The 19002-nt window shown below is 32.7% G+C and overlaps 1 protein-coding gene across 5 annotated transcripts in view; it reads left to right on the forward strand.

Moving 5' to 3' along the window:
- Positions 1-19002, forward strand: part of LOC115880233 (Ca(2+)/calmodulin-responsive adenylate cyclase-like) — a 549269-nt gene that overhangs the window by 447912 nt on the left and 82355 nt on the right. For all 5 annotated transcript variants that reach the window (XM_030897392.1, XM_030897391.1, XM_030897393.1 and 2 more), the window contains exon 8: positions 18696-18982. In XM_030897392.1, coding sequence (XP_030753252.1) covers positions 18696-18982 — 287 coding nt within the window. The remainder of the gene's footprint in view (positions 1-18695; positions 18983-19002) is intronic.

Raw genomic sequence — 19002 nt, forward strand, 5'->3', positions numbered from 1 at the left:
TAGGATCCTTCGTTATCGACGCTTGTGCTTCCAAAATAGAGATTTTGTCGATGATCTAACAGACCAGACGTACTTCTGCTTCCATGAAATGCTGCTTTGCTAAATCTTTGTAGTTTTTCTCTATGGTTTTGGGAGTCGGACGCGCAACCAGACTTTGCGCGTATCCTCAGTAGATAGAGTAACGAATGAAAAGGTGCTCAGGCGAATAGGCAAAGATAAAGAGCTCCTATCAACGATTAAGGAACGGAAGTTACAGTAAATCGGTTAATTCATGAATGTCAAACTATACAAGATTCTTATACTTGTCATTGAGGGTAAAATTCAGTGCAGGAGATCTGTAGGGAGAGGGTACTCGTAGCTTAAAGATCTGCGTCGTTGGTTCGGAAAAATATCTATCGAAATTTTCAGAGAGCTGTACCGGTCCCACTAAGAATAGCTCTCGAGTGTATCTCGGAAAGTACTACCATAAAAATAATAATAATAAGTTTTGAACGTAGACGCTAGGGGGCGCTTTCTTACAATTTAACAAACATAGCGCGTTTTTTCAAGAAAATTAAATACGATAGTATGTGTTATTTTAGCTGATAGTAAAGAGTAGTAAAAGCTTAAAAAGTCAGCGAAAACCGCATCTTGATATCTTCTTTCAAACCGAAGATATTGGCAAAATTATAATAAATACCAAAACATAAGTTCTTAATTACCTTATTTTTACAATACAGTATCAGTAGCCCTCATGATTAGGCCCATTCTAGCAAAAAAATAAGATAGAAACAGTTAGTTTATTTTAAAATCGACGAAATACCAGAATACCATAATACCAGATATATTAATATCTAATAATTAAGATATTAATAATAGTGAACAAGAAACGATGATTCAGTGAAGTCATGGTAGGCTTTAGTTAGGTTAATGCTTTTTCGAAATGCCTTTATTATTTGAAGTAGTTGAAGTTGTTGGCATTTTTAAAAAGCAATCAAAAGATAAAAAACGCTGCTAAGACTATCAAAATGTTGATCTAATAACAATTTGACGTTTATACTATTACGTCAAAAGCAACTTTTTTCCAAAGGCTACCATGACTTCACTGAATCATCGTTTCTTGTTCACTATTATTAATATCTTAATTATTAGATATTAATATATCTGGTATTATGATATTCTGGTATATCGTCGATTTTAAAATAAACTAACTGTTTCTATCTTATTTTTTTGCTAGAATGGGCCTAATCATGAGGGCTACTGATACCGTGTTGTAAAAATAAGGTAATTAAGGGCTTATTTTTTGGTATTTATTATAATTTTGCTAATATCTTCGGTTTGAAAGAAGATATCAAGATGCGGTTTTCGCTGACTTTTTAAGCTTTTACTACTCTTTACTATCAGCTAAAATTACATATACTGTTGCATTTAATTTTTTTGAAAAGCGAGCAATGTTTGTTAAATTGTAAGGCAACGCCCCCTAGCGTCTACGTTCAAAAACTTATTATTATTGTTTATACGGTACAATATAGAGTAAGAAACGCTCTTTTAAACGAGCCCTCGGTTGTTGGATTCCGATCGTCCAGTCCAGAGTTATTAATATTCAAATAAAAACAGATCTAACCTTCCCCCACCACTTTATTTTGGTAGATAGGGGAAAATGGCTCTAACAAAAAATATTCATAATTTACTGAAGATTATGAAGCTGTAACTTATAGTACACCTTATCTAGGCAAAATTGTGTAAAAACTCAATTTTCTTATTTTTTTTGTAGCAGTTGCGCCCCCTAGCGGTCGTTCTACAAACTTGAAAATAATTTCCAGCAATTTCCCATAGCCTCTTTAGTTATAAATATTTTTTCCGTAGTCGCTACGGCTAATACTTTCCGAGATACAGCCGAGAGCTATTCTTAGTGGGCACCCTGTACTTTCACGTACCAACATAGTCACCTCTGAAGGGAGACCTAAGAAGGGTGAGACCTAAGAGGATAGAAAAAGATTCATTAATGAGCATAGTACGTCTGTCCAACAAGGATGACAAGATATGATTTGAAACTCTGAGACAAGGTATGATTTGGATAGACTACGTCCAAAACTTGACAAAAAAATTATGTGTGCGCTATGTGCGCATATTTGAAATGAAACTTGTTACTAACATCTATTAAATTAAAGGATTTGGCGGACATGTTTTAAAAAGTGACATATAATGCTGTTTTAATATAAATATTATTTTAAATTTATTTCTGTAATCTGTACATTTTCTGTTTCCTCAATAGCCTGCAAATTTTGTGGAATACCAACCAAAATACAGCCTTTTATGCAAATGCCTAATCATGTTAACGCCCCTTGAAATTTATTTAAAAATTAAGACATTTTGAAACTAACCAACAATTCGTGTGGTCTGTTTTTGTTTACATGTTTTGTTCATTATTTTAGCGATTTACAGTAATTTTATTAAATTACACGAATATTCTCGTTCATTATTGGTTTGAAATAAATATCCTCCAATGAAAGTGCGAGTTGCTTAACTCTAATAATTCTAATTCTGAGCTAGTAAATGAGCTAGATGCTTTACCTAGACCGTTATTCAGAAGCTACAAACATATCGATGAAAATGTGCATCAAAATTTACTTCCTAGCACACAACCAGAGGATATTGATACACAGATACAGAATCAAGTTTATTCTAACGATTTTCTTAGCTTTAAATCAACTGTTTTTTGGGGTTCGCGCGATTATGCGATTCTTACCACTTTCCATCTCACTAGTTCATATGTCACGGCTTTGAATTTTTACTCCCAGCGCGCGTATAGAAGTTTCACTTCAAAAAAACAATTTTCTTTTAAATTAAAATGGCAAACAATAACTGTTGCTGTCAAATTGTTATCGGACAGAGGCTGGAATAGTGTCATGAAGAGATACGAATTAAGCATGTAGTACGGTCTGAATTTTTGTCAGATAGTTCTGAAGAGAGTAAACCGTGGGCCCTTGGTTACGACATTTAGACAAGTATACAGAAGGAAATCTATTTTAAGAAAGAAGTATTTTTTTATAGATATATGTAGATACGTCCTAACTGATACATATGCACTTGTTCTAATGTTATTTTAGGGAGTCAAAGGTTTTTATTCATTGATGAAAATTATTATTATTTCTATTATAGAATTGAAATATTTGCATTATCTTGTTATAAGGTAAGTAGCCAATTAGTGACCGATCGCCAATTGTTGACCGATTTTGTCTATATACTTCTTAAATAAGAATTTTAAAACATTTATAAACAATTCAACGCCTCCATTTCATTTAGACATATTTAAGGTTAATGTTTTTCACATAATTTTGATATTTACTTTTTTAAACCAGCCGCCAATTTATTTAAAGCGTAGGGGCGCGGGAGATCAGCCCGTTTAGTCGTTATTAGGTGTCGAAGGTGTAACAGCGTGCTTTGTTTGTTCGAGGCGAATACAATTAAGGTAAGCATATTACTTCAATATTTGAGTTTCTAGACATTAATAAAGGTATATTTTTGACAATTGCATACTTTAAATTAAATATTTTATAACATTTATGTAAAATAATTATCGGTCAATATTTGGGTGCGTTTAACCACAGAAAATCTAATTATTGACCGACCGGTCAATAATTGGTTTATTGCATTACTAATTATAATTCCTTTTATTTTATCTATTTTAATACTGAGACATTTTTTTTATTGAAAAATAAACTAATAATACACTAAACTACACGTAGGCCAAATAATGACCATGATAATATTTTGACCATAATTAGTATTTTTAAAACAAATATGCGGTCACTATTAGGATTAAGCATCGGTCATTATTTAGCTTTCCTTTGGTCAGTAATTGGATCTAAAGGATTTTACCTATTGACCGGTCGGTCAATAATTGATTCACAGACACAACTGCATGGAGATTGCTATTTTCAGTATTTTAATAGCAAATTATTTACCTCAAAACCATGAAACTAATAAAACGATTCATTACATTTTATTTTGACCAAATGATTTTCAGCGTAATATGTTAAAGTATAGTATTATTTTTAATATTAATAGTGTGGTCACAAATAGGGCACTATATAGGTCATTATTTAGTTTTGCGGTAAAACAGAATTTTTGTTCACTCTTAACTAAGTGTCTGGATTAAATAGCCTTGTTAGTTACTTGTTAATTGGACGTTAAACACGTATTTTTAATTTTATATAAAATATACGCCATTTTACTAGCAATTTAGCATTTGTAATTCCTTTAAGGAAAAAATGCGGTACTAAGTATTAAGTACTTTACATTTTTTCAGAATGCCCCCACAAAATAAAAAACGGAAATTATACACCAGGCAGATGCTTGATAACGCTCTACTTGCCGTGGGAAACGGCATGTCCTATGGAAATGCCAGTAAAGCTTTCAATATACCAAAAACCACACTGATATATAAAAATTCTGGCAAAATTCCCATGACAGGCAAACCAGGGCCACCCACATTACTGTCAAGTGATGAAGAAGATATGCTTGTAAAATGGTTAATCTTCGTCAGTAATAGAGGCTTTCCTGCTACCCGGAATCAATTGGCAGATAGCATAGAATTACTTTTTAAATATATGAAGAAAGAAAATCCGTTTCCAAGCGGTCGTCCAACAATAAAATGGCATCAGCTTTTTGAGAAGAGACATCCCGAAATAGCAGTTAGAGTAGCCCAAAATTTATCCAAGCCTAGATCGACACTAAATGAAAACAGTTTAAGGAATTGGCATGCCGAAGTATATACATATTTAAAAAATAATAATTTGGAGAATGTGTTAGAGGACCCAAAACGGGTGTACAACTGTGACGAGTCCGCTTTTTTTTTGAGCCCGAAGGGAAATCGTGTGCTGGCTAGAAAGGGGGAAAAAGCAGTTTATTCTTTTTCTAGTAATGATGACAAGGAATGTTTGACAACGCTCATTATGTGCAATGCCGCTGGAGATTTGCCACCACCGATGGTGGTTTTTCCATACAAACGTATACCACCAAAAATAAGTAATCAAGCACCTAAACATTGGGGTCTTGGTCGTAGTGACAATGGTTGGATGACAGGTGAAACCTTTTTTGAATACATTGCCAATGTATTCTACAAATGGCTGACGGAAAATAATATTTCGTTTCCCGTGCTTTTATTTGTTGATGGACACTCTTCTCATCTTACTCTAACTCTTAGTAAATTCTGTTCTGAAAAGAAAATTATTTTGGTCGCTCTGTATCCTAATGCGACTCATATAATTCAGCCACTAGATGTTGCATTTTTCAGGCCATTAAAAATGTCTTGGAAAACGGTCGTACACACATGGCGTTTAGAGAACAATGGAGCTAAAATATCCAGAGAAGATTTTGCGCCGCTGCTTCAAAAATCGATAGACGAAATGGAAAATAAAACAAAAATAATTTCAAATGGATTTAGAGCTACAGGATTATTTCCTTTTGAAGTGGATAATATAAATTTTTCCAAATATTTCAAAAATGACATAGAAATTTCTGAAGCTTGCCAAAGTACTATTAAAAAACAATATAACAATTGCTACACTATAAATACTGTTTTAAAAAGGATGGAAATGGATCTTCCCGATAAAATTGAAATATTTAAAAATACTGGAGCCGTTTGGAAGGGTGATACCAGAGACACGGGATTATATGAATACTGGAAGTTTTTAAAGGCAGAGAAAAATAAATATAATGAACATGACGAAAGTCAGCAAAATGAGGAAATCGATATGGAAATAAACCAAGACATTTTACCAATTGCAAATTCTTCACCATCAAAGAGCATAGATAATATTATTACAGAAGTGCTGGAAGAGAATGCAGATATGTCTAATATTGATAGAATTATTTTAGACGGAGACAGTTTGGTTATCCCATTTGATATAAATCAAGAATATGAAATTTTAGATACTGATTCAATAAAAGAACCCAATCGTGTTGCTGTTCCACCAAAAGAAGAAAACAGTATTGTTATAGAAATTCTAGAACCAAATAATTCTAATACTAATATATTACAATTAGAGTCAACACCATCCCCAAATGTCCAAAAACAAAACAACGTATCTGCATTAAGTTCAATAGAAAATACCACAATTGGAGAGCAACCTAATAAAATTTCTACGACAACTCCCGACTCTATTCCCACTCCCTTTAAAAGGGCACTTTTTTGGCCTGATTCAAAAGAAAATATAGAAACGAAAAAAAGAAAAAAAGAAAAAGTACCAGCAGTCGCATCATCGGAAGAATGGCAACAATATCATAAAAGAAAAGAAGAGATTAGGAGTAAACAAGTAGAAGAAAAAAATATTCGAAAACAGGTACGTTTAAATAAAAAAGAAAGTAAATTGAATAAGAACGCAGTACCTGAGATAAACCAAACTGAAACACCCTTATCCAATAATTTGAGAAAAAAAATTAATAAAAAAAAATTTGTCGGCAATTTCTGTATTGTCAGGTATGAACAAAAATATTTTCCTGGCAAGATTTTAGATACTAGAAATCAAAATTCTGAAATTGAATATAAAGTGACAGCAATGACACCAAGTGGGTTAAACTGGAAATGGCCATATCCCGAAGATATATTATGGTATAAAGAAGCAGACACTATAACGAATATAACAGAACCAAAAATGATAAACAAGAGAGGTATTTATAGTGTCAAGGATATAGACAGTTTAGTATAATTATTAATTCAAATTTGTTAGACTTTGTTGAGAAACATGTAGTAACAATTTTTGATAAAGTATTTTTTGAAATAATACATTTTGTTCATACGAATAAAGACAAAATTTAACATTTCTTTTACGAAAGGTACTTAACTTGTTGCTAATTTTATAAATGTGCCATACAGATTTAAACAAATGGTTTATCATTAATAAGTGTTGTATTAATTAGTTGTTATATGTATTAATGAATTATTATCGATTAATGTTAATATTTATTATAAATTACCAACGAACTAAGTAGTTTCCTTACTACTTAGTTCCTAGGTATAAATAGTTAATGTGCAATTTATAATATATACTTACATTTAGTAAGTTAAACCAAAGAATTTATGGACGTACCTGCATAATTACATAATAAAATTACCTTAAAAAATAAGTTTATGTGATTTTTCGTATTTGTTTAGAAAAAAGTACTGAACAAAAGTAGGTACTTAGGTATAAATATATTTTTCTAAGTTAGTGGTATGATATGTTTGTGATTATTAATTAATTTATGTAGGTATTTAAAAAATAAAGTTTTAATTAAAATTTTGTTGTTTTATATCCAAAAGTATAGCAATAAGTAAGTATAATTCACATAATCAATTTAATGTGGCCGGTCAATAATTGGATATGCGTATGGTCACTAATTAGATATCTTCAACTTTACACTGGTCAATAATTGGTTAAACCTGCTTTTTTCCGAATATCCGTTAATATTTAAGTTATAATACAAAATTATAACAAAATTGCATGATTTTATGAAAGACAATACTTCAAAGTACCCTAAAGAAATATATGTTGAATTTTAGTCAGTTCCAGAAAAAAACAGTACTGAAATAAAGTTGGAGTATCTGCTTAAGCGGTCATTAATTGGCTAGTTTACCTTATAAATACTTTTTTAACTCTTGATTGAAGGTTACATTAAAATAAGTTCCTATAAATTATTCCTACAATGAACAGCGTGGGGGTTCTAATCAAAGCTTTGGCTTGTAAAACCGTTCGTTAATCAACTACAGCCGCGCAGACCCGCATTTCAGTAAAACGCTCGAAATACCTAGAACAAGTCTGTTCGTACGCTATTTGCATTTTTAAGTTTCATAGAAATTCTGTACAATTTGTTTGTAACATTTCCGGCACAGATGTTTCGACAATATTAAAAGTTTTTTGTATTTTTTTTTTCTTTATAATTATATGCGAATGGTTATTCCCGATGAAGTGACAACATTTTTATTATAAGAAATTTTACATGCATTTGTAAAAATATATTTCAAAGGGCTTGGGCTGTTATTCCTCCAAAGGTACTTTAATAAATGAAAATTTTTATTTATGTACAAATATTTGAATAAATTCTGACAATAAAATATACTGTCTCTTAAAATAAATTCAGTAAATCAAAGATTCTTTTTTGTTTGGAAATAACTTGGACAGGTCGATTCTTTTATATTAAGCTATTTTTGGGCGAAAGAAAACTTTATACAGCTTATTCCAACTCTGAAAGGAGCTATTTTATCCAAAGTGCTAATATACCAATACTATGAAAGTTTACTAGAAATACTTAATCCATCAATTTGTAATACGCATTTTAAGCGCATTTAAACCTGCCACTATAGTGGTTTTAGCTATAAATGCACTAAAACCAATAAGATACAAGTGGAAGGAGAACTTAAATAATGTCACAATAGGAGATGTAACTAATAATATCACAATGGTAACAACGTTATAGCTAATGAAACAATTGAGTGGCAAAACAACTGGAGTAACTATAATGGCAAAGCAAAAGTTTTAAACAAAAAAAAACGGGACAAATAGATAGCAGTGATACAGAATTTGTAGAAATAAATTTTGATATAACACAAGAATATTAGTAGTTTTTACAAAAGATAGGATAGCACTCAAGAAATGTTGCTGATTTTCTCACAAGAAAGGCAAAAGAAGAATACAATTTTCTATTCTTCAACATGGATACTGTTACGCCAAATTTCTCTATCGAAACAATCTCTATATCAACAATCTCCGATTTATCATTATCTGGATATTTTTGTTAGTAGAAACACTGTAGCGTTTTTTAAACAACCACCACTGCGAACGGCAGCTTTTCATCGGAGAGCAGTCGTGGATAAGGTATTTCACTGGAAAGAAAACTAATTAATAGCAATAAACAAAAAAATAGATAGTGGGCGCCAGGCATGTACAGAGAAAGAAAACACAGTTGTATAATACTTAAAACTAATGACTATATTTATTCGTGATGAATTCTGATGGTAAATAGCATTGTACAATTAATATACTTATTATAGTGGTTACTTGTTGAGTAAAACTATATATGTAAATAATATTAAATACGTTCTATGAAAAGACTATAAAGAAAATATAATGCGTGTAACGTTATAGAAAATATAGGAAAAGCAGCATTACTTTATTTAAATTGTTAAATTTTATGCGGGTTGAATCTGATATGTTGCAACCTGTAGATTCTAGAATCTATGTCTCGTTATTCATCTGTTAATATAGCGCAATAATAATATCTATAGAAAGTAATACTATTACAAGGCGTATTATAATGAAACCTAAAATCTAAATCACATTGTAACTACTGCATCGACATAAATGTACTTAATAATCTAACCACTAAATATAGTCTGTACGATATTATTTAAAATGTATGTTAGTGTTTAAGACTGAAAATATAGAAAATCTAAAACATAAAAAACCAGAACGTAAATCTACACTTAGCTGTTCCTTAATATAACCCTGCTTCAACCAGTAGCAGCACGAGTAGGTCTTGCATCTCTGCACTGTCTGTCGGCGATCCAGGCTTAGAAATGGGGGTGAAGCAGCACGGGGCTCAAGCCACACCCACGCTGGGGCACTCTATGTGAAGACAAATCAATCCTACAGGTGACACTTGTCCATGGGACATCCGTCCATAAGACAGTGGCACAAGGGAATACTAGGACCTTGGATAATGCCCGTACCTTGTAAATAGTCCGTCCGTAAGACCCTAAGAACATGAAACCCATGTTTAAAATCAAACACCGTCTAATAAACAAAATGAACCTACCTCGAAGTACTTCCGAGGGCTCAATAAATAATAAATAATCTGTCCTTTCTTCCAAATGACATTCTGGAGGCCAAAAGCAAAGGGACGCCAACGTGCCAGCCAAATACAAATACAAGTTGGGCCATCCGTAACTCTACCCTAAAAATATTCAATAATAATATCGAATCTAAAAGGATAATATCTCATCTTTACCTGTTGCTTTGAAATAGCAGCTGATTCAGATTATACAGCAAGATTTAAATAATCACCATTTCTAAAAGCTGGGATAAAACAGAGCGTCAAAACAAAGTGAGGTTAAGCACGGAGAGTTGACAGCACGCGCCTCCACAGAATAGTAACAGGATTGTGTCGAACGATCACAGGGTTGGCGACCAGGGAACGTAAAAATTACGCGTCAAATAAACTATCCGGCCTGAACGAAGGGAATCCGGTGATGACAGGCCAGACATCATATATTATATATAAAAAAGACATGTAACGAACTAAAAACGTTACAACACACGGCATAGTATATTAAAGTTCTTATAGTCGAGCCATTCTGAAGCAAACAGAATGGGAATTGTGAAAACATGTCATCTAGCAAATATATGCAATGACCGAACGTTTTTTAATTCTGAAAAAAATAATATTCAAACGGTTTTGCTTCAGAATGTGTTCTCTGAGAAGTACCTCCACAAGATTATTTCTTATGCCTCATCTATATCTCATACTATTTTTGCGAAGAATAAGAAACCTCTTAAAAATCAAGACAGAAAACATCAAAACTAGAGAAAAAGTACGTCTAGCAGTATCTTGTGACTGCGGTAAGTGATATATTGGAGAGATAAAACTTCTTCTATATGTGGATACTTAACAAGGATAAAAACATTCGCAAAGAGGTGAAAGAATGACATCAGGTATTGCAGACCATGTCTGGTTCAAGCGGCACAGCATATAATAGTCGGAAGTTTGAATTGTTCAGCGTGAACCTCATTGAAAACCACGATAATTTAAAGAATAAACCGTATTAATATAAGAAAATAAAAAGAGTTTGGAAATCAACAACTATGTAAATTTGCGTAGTGTGGCAGCCGATTTTAAAACATACCAATGTTGATTTCCTCTAGTAATATGAGCTTAATAGTTTTAGGATTCAGTTTAATTCATACTTTATAACAGTCAGTGATCTTTATTGAACCCCTGATTGAAAATTGAAGACAATGCCAATCCAGGAAGATATTTTATTTCATCTCTGATATTATCTTTGAAACTAAAATTAAGTAATAAACAATTTCAATATAACTACAATCATGGTGCAAAAAAATCAAGATTTTCTTAAAAAAAATGGAAAAAGTCGATTTTTTCTTCATTTTAATCAGATATTTTGATTTTAATCAATTTTTTATTTAAAGCCCTATACTAAATGGCCGTAACTCTGCCGGATATCGATAACATTTCTACATCGGTCACCGATATATTTTATTCTGTAAACTTTGCCGATGCCCTTATTTCTGCATAAATTTTTGTTTTCAAAAAAGATATAAAGGAGCCTTGATGCCAGCTTATTTTTTGACACTAATTATAGTCCTCGGGAATATAAATATAACCTGACATATAGTATGTACTCGTAGAATGTAGAATGAATGGGAGGGGGTTAATCACCGCGGCTCTACAGATATATTGTGTCCCCCTTTCTTGAGTTATCATCATACAGTCCCAGGGCTTTGTCGAAAGCCAGTATCTGGGACGGAATCCAAATAAATCTCTGCCATTTAGAAGTATAATGGATTCACACGAAATATCTTCAAAAATCGGTCCAACATTTTAATAGATGAATAGATTTAAATAGGTATACCGGGTGCATCCGAAAAGTGGCTTATCTCTATAACTTTTTTGTTTTTTCAGACAAAAAAAGCGATATTTGGTATGCTAGTATATTACATGAATTAGGATTGATTGGGCGTATTCAATTGTTGTTGGTCACTTTCTGTTTCACCGGAAATGACGACGACTTTTAATTTTTAAATAGCATCCTGGGTTTATTTTTTTTTAATCAAATCATATTTTTAAAAAATGGTTTATCGAAAATGAAATTCTGAATAGAATGACATATCATATGTCAACTTTTGACATTTTCACTTAAAATAATATCGTATTTTAAATATCGATGTAGGGTGCCATGGTTGTATTAAAAACGCTAATTTTTAATCAAGGAGCCTTGGAAAAATATATTTGATCATCTAATGTTTTTCGTGTCTGGTCGTGGTCGGTTAAAAGATGGCTAAATCGTATTTTTAATCATATCTCAGTTTGTTCAAATGGAACAAGGGTGGCTCATTAGGATATTTGGAAAAAGCAATGTCAAAAGATAACATATGATATATGTCATTTTATTCGGAGTGTCATGTTCTATCAAATAAAGTAAAAACATACCCAGAGTGTCATTTAAAAATCAAAAGTTGTAGTTATTGTAAAGTTATAGTAAAACAAGAAGTGACCGAAAATAATTGAATACGTCAATCAATCATAATTTATGTCATATACTAACATACCAAATCTTGTTTTTTTATATAAAAAATTAAAAAAGTTATAGAGGTGAGCCACTTTTCAGACGCACCCGGTATGTGTTATATGTTAAGTATTTTACAATTATTTTTCGATTTATTAAGTATTTAAACGTTACAAAAGCATATGTAACTTCATATGTGATGAATAGATATATAGGTATATTTGTTATAGGAATATTTTTTTAGCTTCATAGGAAAAGTTTGTATAACTTTTACAGTTATTTTTCGATTTATCGTAAGTTTTTAAACAAGTTGATTTTTTATTTCAATCCATGATTAAAATATAAAAATCCGTTAATTTAAATCACGATTTAAATCAAGTTGATTTAAATCATTGCACCCTGCCTACTCTACAGTAAATAAAAAATATAATTAAAAAGAATAAATTCTGCTTGAAGTTCGATGTTCGAAGATTGACGACTCTTCCGACAGATCTTAGGATACTAGCACAATCAGAGTCCAAATAGAGTTTCTTAGATTTCCTAATCCCATTAAAGAAAACGTATCGGAAATAAAAGCTTATACATATTTCATTTCAAAATAAGTTGACTTATACCTAGAAAAACATCAATTTAATCAACTTGGAGCCAATAAAAACCGTTCGTAAATCAACTGCGGCCCCACCGTTTCAGTAAAACACTCCAAACAGCGCCCGCGGTTCTTTCGCACGCCATTTGCCTTTTAATTCGGCTTAAGTTTGTCCCTCCGGCTGCATTTTAATGTTCGTTATTTGCGGTCCGTTTAATGCTGCCTTCGATAGAGTAAAATAACGGCGAGACAAATCGGTTCGCCGATGATAAACATTACGAGAAGTCCGATCATGATCGTTAATGTTAATGCTATTACGGCTCGGTTGTGTTGCCGTTTATTAGCAATACCACCTTAATAACTGAATCCTTACTAATACTGCGTGTTGTGATTGCGTATAAATACACACAATCAAACTTATATGGAATCATCTACATATTATTTTTCATAATTTTTGAGGCGTATGAACGTTTTGTGTTTATGAATAAAACTCAGTCCTTATAAAATAAAAAATAATCCATATAGCAATAAAAAAATTAATCAGTTCCCAAAATAAACACAATGGTATTTTTTTGGTTTCTGAAACGAAATGAGATTTAAATTTTTAATGGTCAAAAAACAAAATCATAAAGAAAATTGATAATTTTAATAATCCTTGTTGCCACCTCTAGCCCGTATGCAAGCTTTAAGCCGTGCTGGCATGCTTCTTATTACGTTGTCTTGGGGTATGCTTTCGCATTCTACTAATGCTGCATCAATAAGCTGTGCCAGATTTCCTGGATTGTTTCGACGAGCTCTAACCCTTCTTTTGAGCTGGTCCCACAAGTGTTCGATATGGTTTAGATCTGGTGAACATGCAGGCCAGTCCAAAACTATGACATTTTCCGTTTTAAGACATTCTCTAGTCACTCTGCTGGTATGAGGAGGTGCACTATCGCACATGAAGTTATAATTATCCTCAATTGCAGCTCTCCAAAGACTAACGATTGGTTCTAGCACTGAATCAACATACCTACATCTGATCCATTAAAGTTTGTTGAAGTAGTAACAGTGGAGATATTATTTGTCCCCACAACATTCATTTGAGTTCCTCCTTTATACAGGGTGGTCCGAACTGTATTCCGGAAACTTTCGTTAAAAACGTCAATATTTTTTCGGATAAAAACTGGTGTCTGGTAGTTTTTTTACATGAGAAATTTCATTTTGATATCAGTATGGCTCCTACTTTTAGAGGGCGCCACCTACATATTTTTTAACTAGTTTGAAGTGTAATCATTTTTTGTTCGCACCTATATAAAACTACTGAATAAAAAATATACATTAACGACGTTTTTTACGTAAAAAATGTCTCTTGGTAAAAATCGCTATGAGTAATGGTTTCCGAGATATTTCGAATCTAAATTATCAATACCTCTCATCATTGACATAGATTAAACATATTGACTAAATAGCTATTAGACTGAAATCATAAATTTGAAATGTTTTTGTGCCAAAAGTCTAACAGAAACTGTTTTTTTGTCATTTTTCATCAAGAAAAAATTATGATTAAAAAAATAAAAACTTCCCAAATTTATAATTTCTTTTCACCAAGAGACCTTTTTTACGTAAAAAATGTCGTAAATGTATATTTTATTACTCAGTAGTTTTATACAGGTAAGGACAAAAAGTTATTACTCTTCAAACCAATTAAAAGATACGTAGGTGGCGCCCTCTACAAGTAGGAATCAGATTGACATCAACTCAAATTTCTCATATCAAAAAACTCCTAGCCACCAATTTCAAAATATTGACGTTACTTCAGAAATTATTTCGAAAAAAACGAAATAAAAATGAAATTTCTACACCCCGTATCTCCGAAGCTAAGCCTTTTAGGACATAAATTTATACGAACTTTTTTTACTTATTTTTATCTGCAAAATATGCTGCCCAAGTTTCCGGCAGACAGTTCGGACCACCCTGTATATGGGTACATATTTGGCAGCCTGGAGTTTCGATGGCTCATCTGATCTTAGGTCTATTCTGGTATCATCCGAAAAAGAACATTTTTTTCAATTCTCAGTTGTCCCGTTTTGATGTTGAAGGCGTCAATTTAGCCGGCCAATTTTATTTTGCCGAGGTAACTGTGGGATCCGTAACTCTCTCCTGCTGTACAACCCTCGAGCACGAAGCCTTTTTCTTATGCTTTCAACTGAAACGTCCACACCTGTAGCTACCAGAAGTTGTCTTCGTAGCTGTGGATGAGAAACATTGGAATTTCTTCTAGCAATTTGGCACACAGTGCTGTCTTGTTGTTCAGTTGTGATTCTTTGACGACTTTGTCTGGGCCTGTTCTTGTGTGTTCCTAATAAGTACCTTGCATATGTTTTCTATACCCTGGGTAATGCCTACTATCTCTGCTACGTCTCTTTAGGGGATTCTTTGTTCAATGAGGGCTCTAATTCTTCCCCTCTGTAAAGGGTGGGTCAAATTCGACGCTTTTAAATGGAAACATCCTTTTCTATAGGAGATAGACAAAAACTAATATCGGTGTCTGAGCTCAATTTTTGTCAAAAACAAGATGGTGAAAACAAACCGCATATCGATATCTGTTACCGTCTCGGAGTTACAGGGTGTTTTTCAAAAATATGCATTTTTAACAAATCGCTGTAACTTTTTTGCTATGGAAAATTTTGTATTTTTATGAAAACATTTCCAAGGCACCTTTTTACGTAGAATTTAATGGTTTAAGTGTATTTTTTTTAAATTAATAATTTAAGAATTATCAACAGAAAATATGATTTTTTATATGGGACACTCTGTATATTTTTAATTTATTGAAGATAATTTAAAATTACCTTTCCAAAAATATAACACACTTGACATTTTGCTCGATTCCTCTTCGAGATATAGAGTATATAAAAATTCGCCCGCTTTTAATAAGTGGGCTTTGAATGGCACCGGCTCTATTGCCAAAAAATATTAGCTGTGAGCATCAATTAAAACGAAAATAATATTTGCTATGAGAGATGCAGAATTTTATAACAATTTAAAATATATTTAACCAACATCAACACATTTAAACTATATCTAATAACTATAAAAATAAATAGCAAACCAAGACATGAGGTTTTGCTACAGGTGTTCGACATAACGACCATCTTCTGTTATGGACAGATGGGGCAATTTTTGAACATTTCTCGCGGAATTCATTAACTCAGTGGGGGTGAAAGATACCCTCTCATAACTGCTAAGTATTTCTAATTCTTGTCTAGATTATACGGAAGAATAAGGAACCTTTATTCTTCCGCAAATATATCCATAGGATTAGATCCATGGGCACTAAGTCAGACGGCCTCGATGGCTGGGATCTTGGTTAGCTATTCAATTATTCTTGATATTGGCTGCAAAAATTTGCTGATAACTTCAGCGTTCAGAGGCGGTGCGTCGTCTTGCTGGAAAAATATGTTTTCGAGTTCCATTAAGGGCATATCAATAAGGGGTCCAAAGCCTATTAGTTAAAAGTGGCGAACTTTTAAAAATTCTGTATTTCGAAGGGGATTATAACAAAATATCAAGTGTGCTATATTTTTGGAAAGGTAATTTTAAATTCTTTTCAGTTAATTAAAAATATAGAGGGTGTCCCAAATAAAAAATCAATTTTTCTGTTGATACCTCTTAAATTATTAATTTTAAAAAAATTATACTTAAACCATTAAATTGTACGTAAAAAGATGCTTTGGAAATGTCTTTATAGAAATACAAAATCTTCCATAGGAAAAAAGTTATAGCGATTTGTTAAAAATGCACATTTTTGAAAAACACCCCATAACTACGAAACGGTAACAAATATTGATGTGCGGTTTTCACCATCATGTTTTTGATAAAAATTGAGCTCCAGACACCGATATTAGTTTTCGTCTATCTCCTATACAAAAGGATGTTTCCATTTAAAAGCGTCGAATTTGACCCACCCTGTACATCTGTTAATCTAACTTAAAGCATTTTTTTATTTTTTTTTAATCGAATGAAAATTACCAGGCAATCGTGATTTTACTACTGAACACAAAATTCAAAAGAAAATAAATCGCAGCAGTCGTTTGTTCTTTATTATCATGTATATTTACAACAAAAAAGCCTTATCTTAAAGTTGTATACCAATGTTTTTCCTTGTAAGAAATTTAGTCAGAAATAAAGAGTGATTCCATATAAGTTTGGTTGTAGGTATGCCAATTCTACTTTAACCTAATTTTAAATATAAATTTTCTTTTAAAATGCTACACGGTTATCATAAATATATCTCATTATGAGGAGATGGAGGAGTACCCTCTGTAAAACCGTCTTAGATACTGGTTTTTGTCAAAGCCCTGGGACTGTATGCTACTTATTCTACATTCTACGTTGATAGACGAATATAATTTATTTTTCCAAAAATCTTTGAAAAACATACAGTAATATTTAAGCATACCTTTTAAACATAACATTTTTAACCTTTTAAACATACAGTAATATGACGTCATGTCTCTTCTTATTGCAAGTTGATGGCTTACTATTCAAGGTGGTAATGTTATTATGCGTCTCAATTATATAAGCAATAGTCGGCTTAGATTATTAACATACAATATAGCGTGAACTAAAGATTAATTGTTGCTAATGTTCCTTTTTTCTATTGTCGTAAACTTGATCTTAGTTATGGTTTATTATTAAACCGTTTTACACTAGACTGGGTCATATAATTATGCAGACGATTACAGTTGCAATTTTTAATACTTATTTGCATAATAACAAGCAATTTTAATTAATTTGGTATCTAATATTTGAAGAGAGAAGATTAACGTAAGATTTATAAATAAAGTTGATAGTACAATGACTATATCTTGGGTGAACTCATTTTTGAAGTGAAACTTCTTTACGCGCGCTGGGAGTAAAAATTCAAGGGAATTCAAATTCGAACTCACGAGCTAGCGAGACACAGCCTACGGCTTAGAAATACACATGTTTACAAGCCCTAAAATTCCTAAAAGGTATAGATTCCGTCCGTCCTTCCATGGCATGTGTAACTCGCTAAGCACAAGATAGAAAACAGCGCAGTTGATACTAATAAATAAAAAGAAGGGAGTTGAGGGGTGGTTGATTCCGAAGATTAAAAGAAAGAAATTTTAGAAATTTTTAGAAATAAAGAAATAAATAACTCGCGAATCAGCAAGATGTACTTACTTCATTTATCTTGTTTTTACCACTATGCTGTCTCTACCCGATCAGAAAACGCAATGATTAAAATTATGCGCGACCTTCTATCTAGCAGAACAATATCGAGCTTGTTCTTAACCATAGTTGAAAAAGCGTAGATTCTGCAGTCGTCGTCATCGACCAGGGTCTTAGTCTCACTGACAATGTGTGGTAATAGAGGTGTTTGATCTATTTCAAAAGATAATAGAAAACCAAGTGCGGTTTTATTTCTTCAATACGAAGAATTGTCAATAGGAACCTTTTGAACTATGTCTCAGACTTAAGTTTTGAATCTGAATCTGGTAGTTGATAGATTTTTATTGTCACCAGAACATCTGAGGCCAAATTCTACAACAGCTTTTGTATCAGGCATTGGTAATAATAACACTAGTCTCTCTATAATATCTCTATATTATAATATAACTTTTAGCCGTCGGTATACTAGGAATTCTAAGTAGTTAATATATTAGGTTTGTGAATCTAAAGTAGGTTATTTAAGGCAAAGCCGATCTAGGTACCGAAACATTCCAGAACGGTAAAAAAACCTCAGCATAGCCTTCCTTTCTTTATATTTAATTTATTTGTCAAAACTTTCAACATCTAAAACAAGTCTCAATCCAGTCTTTCTTTATTTTCCAGGACAACCACTGTCTGCGCATCAAGATCCTCGGCGACTGCTACTACTGCGTCTCGGGCCTGCCCGAGCCTCGTTCCGACCACGCCCACTGCACCGTAGAGATGGGCCTGGACATGATCGACGCTATAGCAAGCGTGGTCGAGGCCACCGATGTCCAGCTCAACATGCGCGTGGGCATCCATTCGGGGCGGGTGCTGTGCGGGGTACTAGGACTCCGCAAGTGGCAGTACGACGTCTGGTCGAACGATGTCACGCTGGCCAATAATATGGAAGCCGGAGGTGAACCAGGGTGAGTGATTGAGATAGTTA

The sequence above is a fragment of the Sitophilus oryzae genome, unplaced genomic scaffold (assembly GCF_002938485.1).
Source record: "Sitophilus oryzae breed Bouriz unplaced genomic scaffold, Soryzae_2.0 scaffold_1620_pilon_pilon, whole genome shotgun sequence".
In the NCBI taxonomy this organism is placed as follows: Eukaryota; Metazoa; Arthropoda; class Insecta; order Coleoptera; family Curculionidae; genus Sitophilus; species Sitophilus oryzae.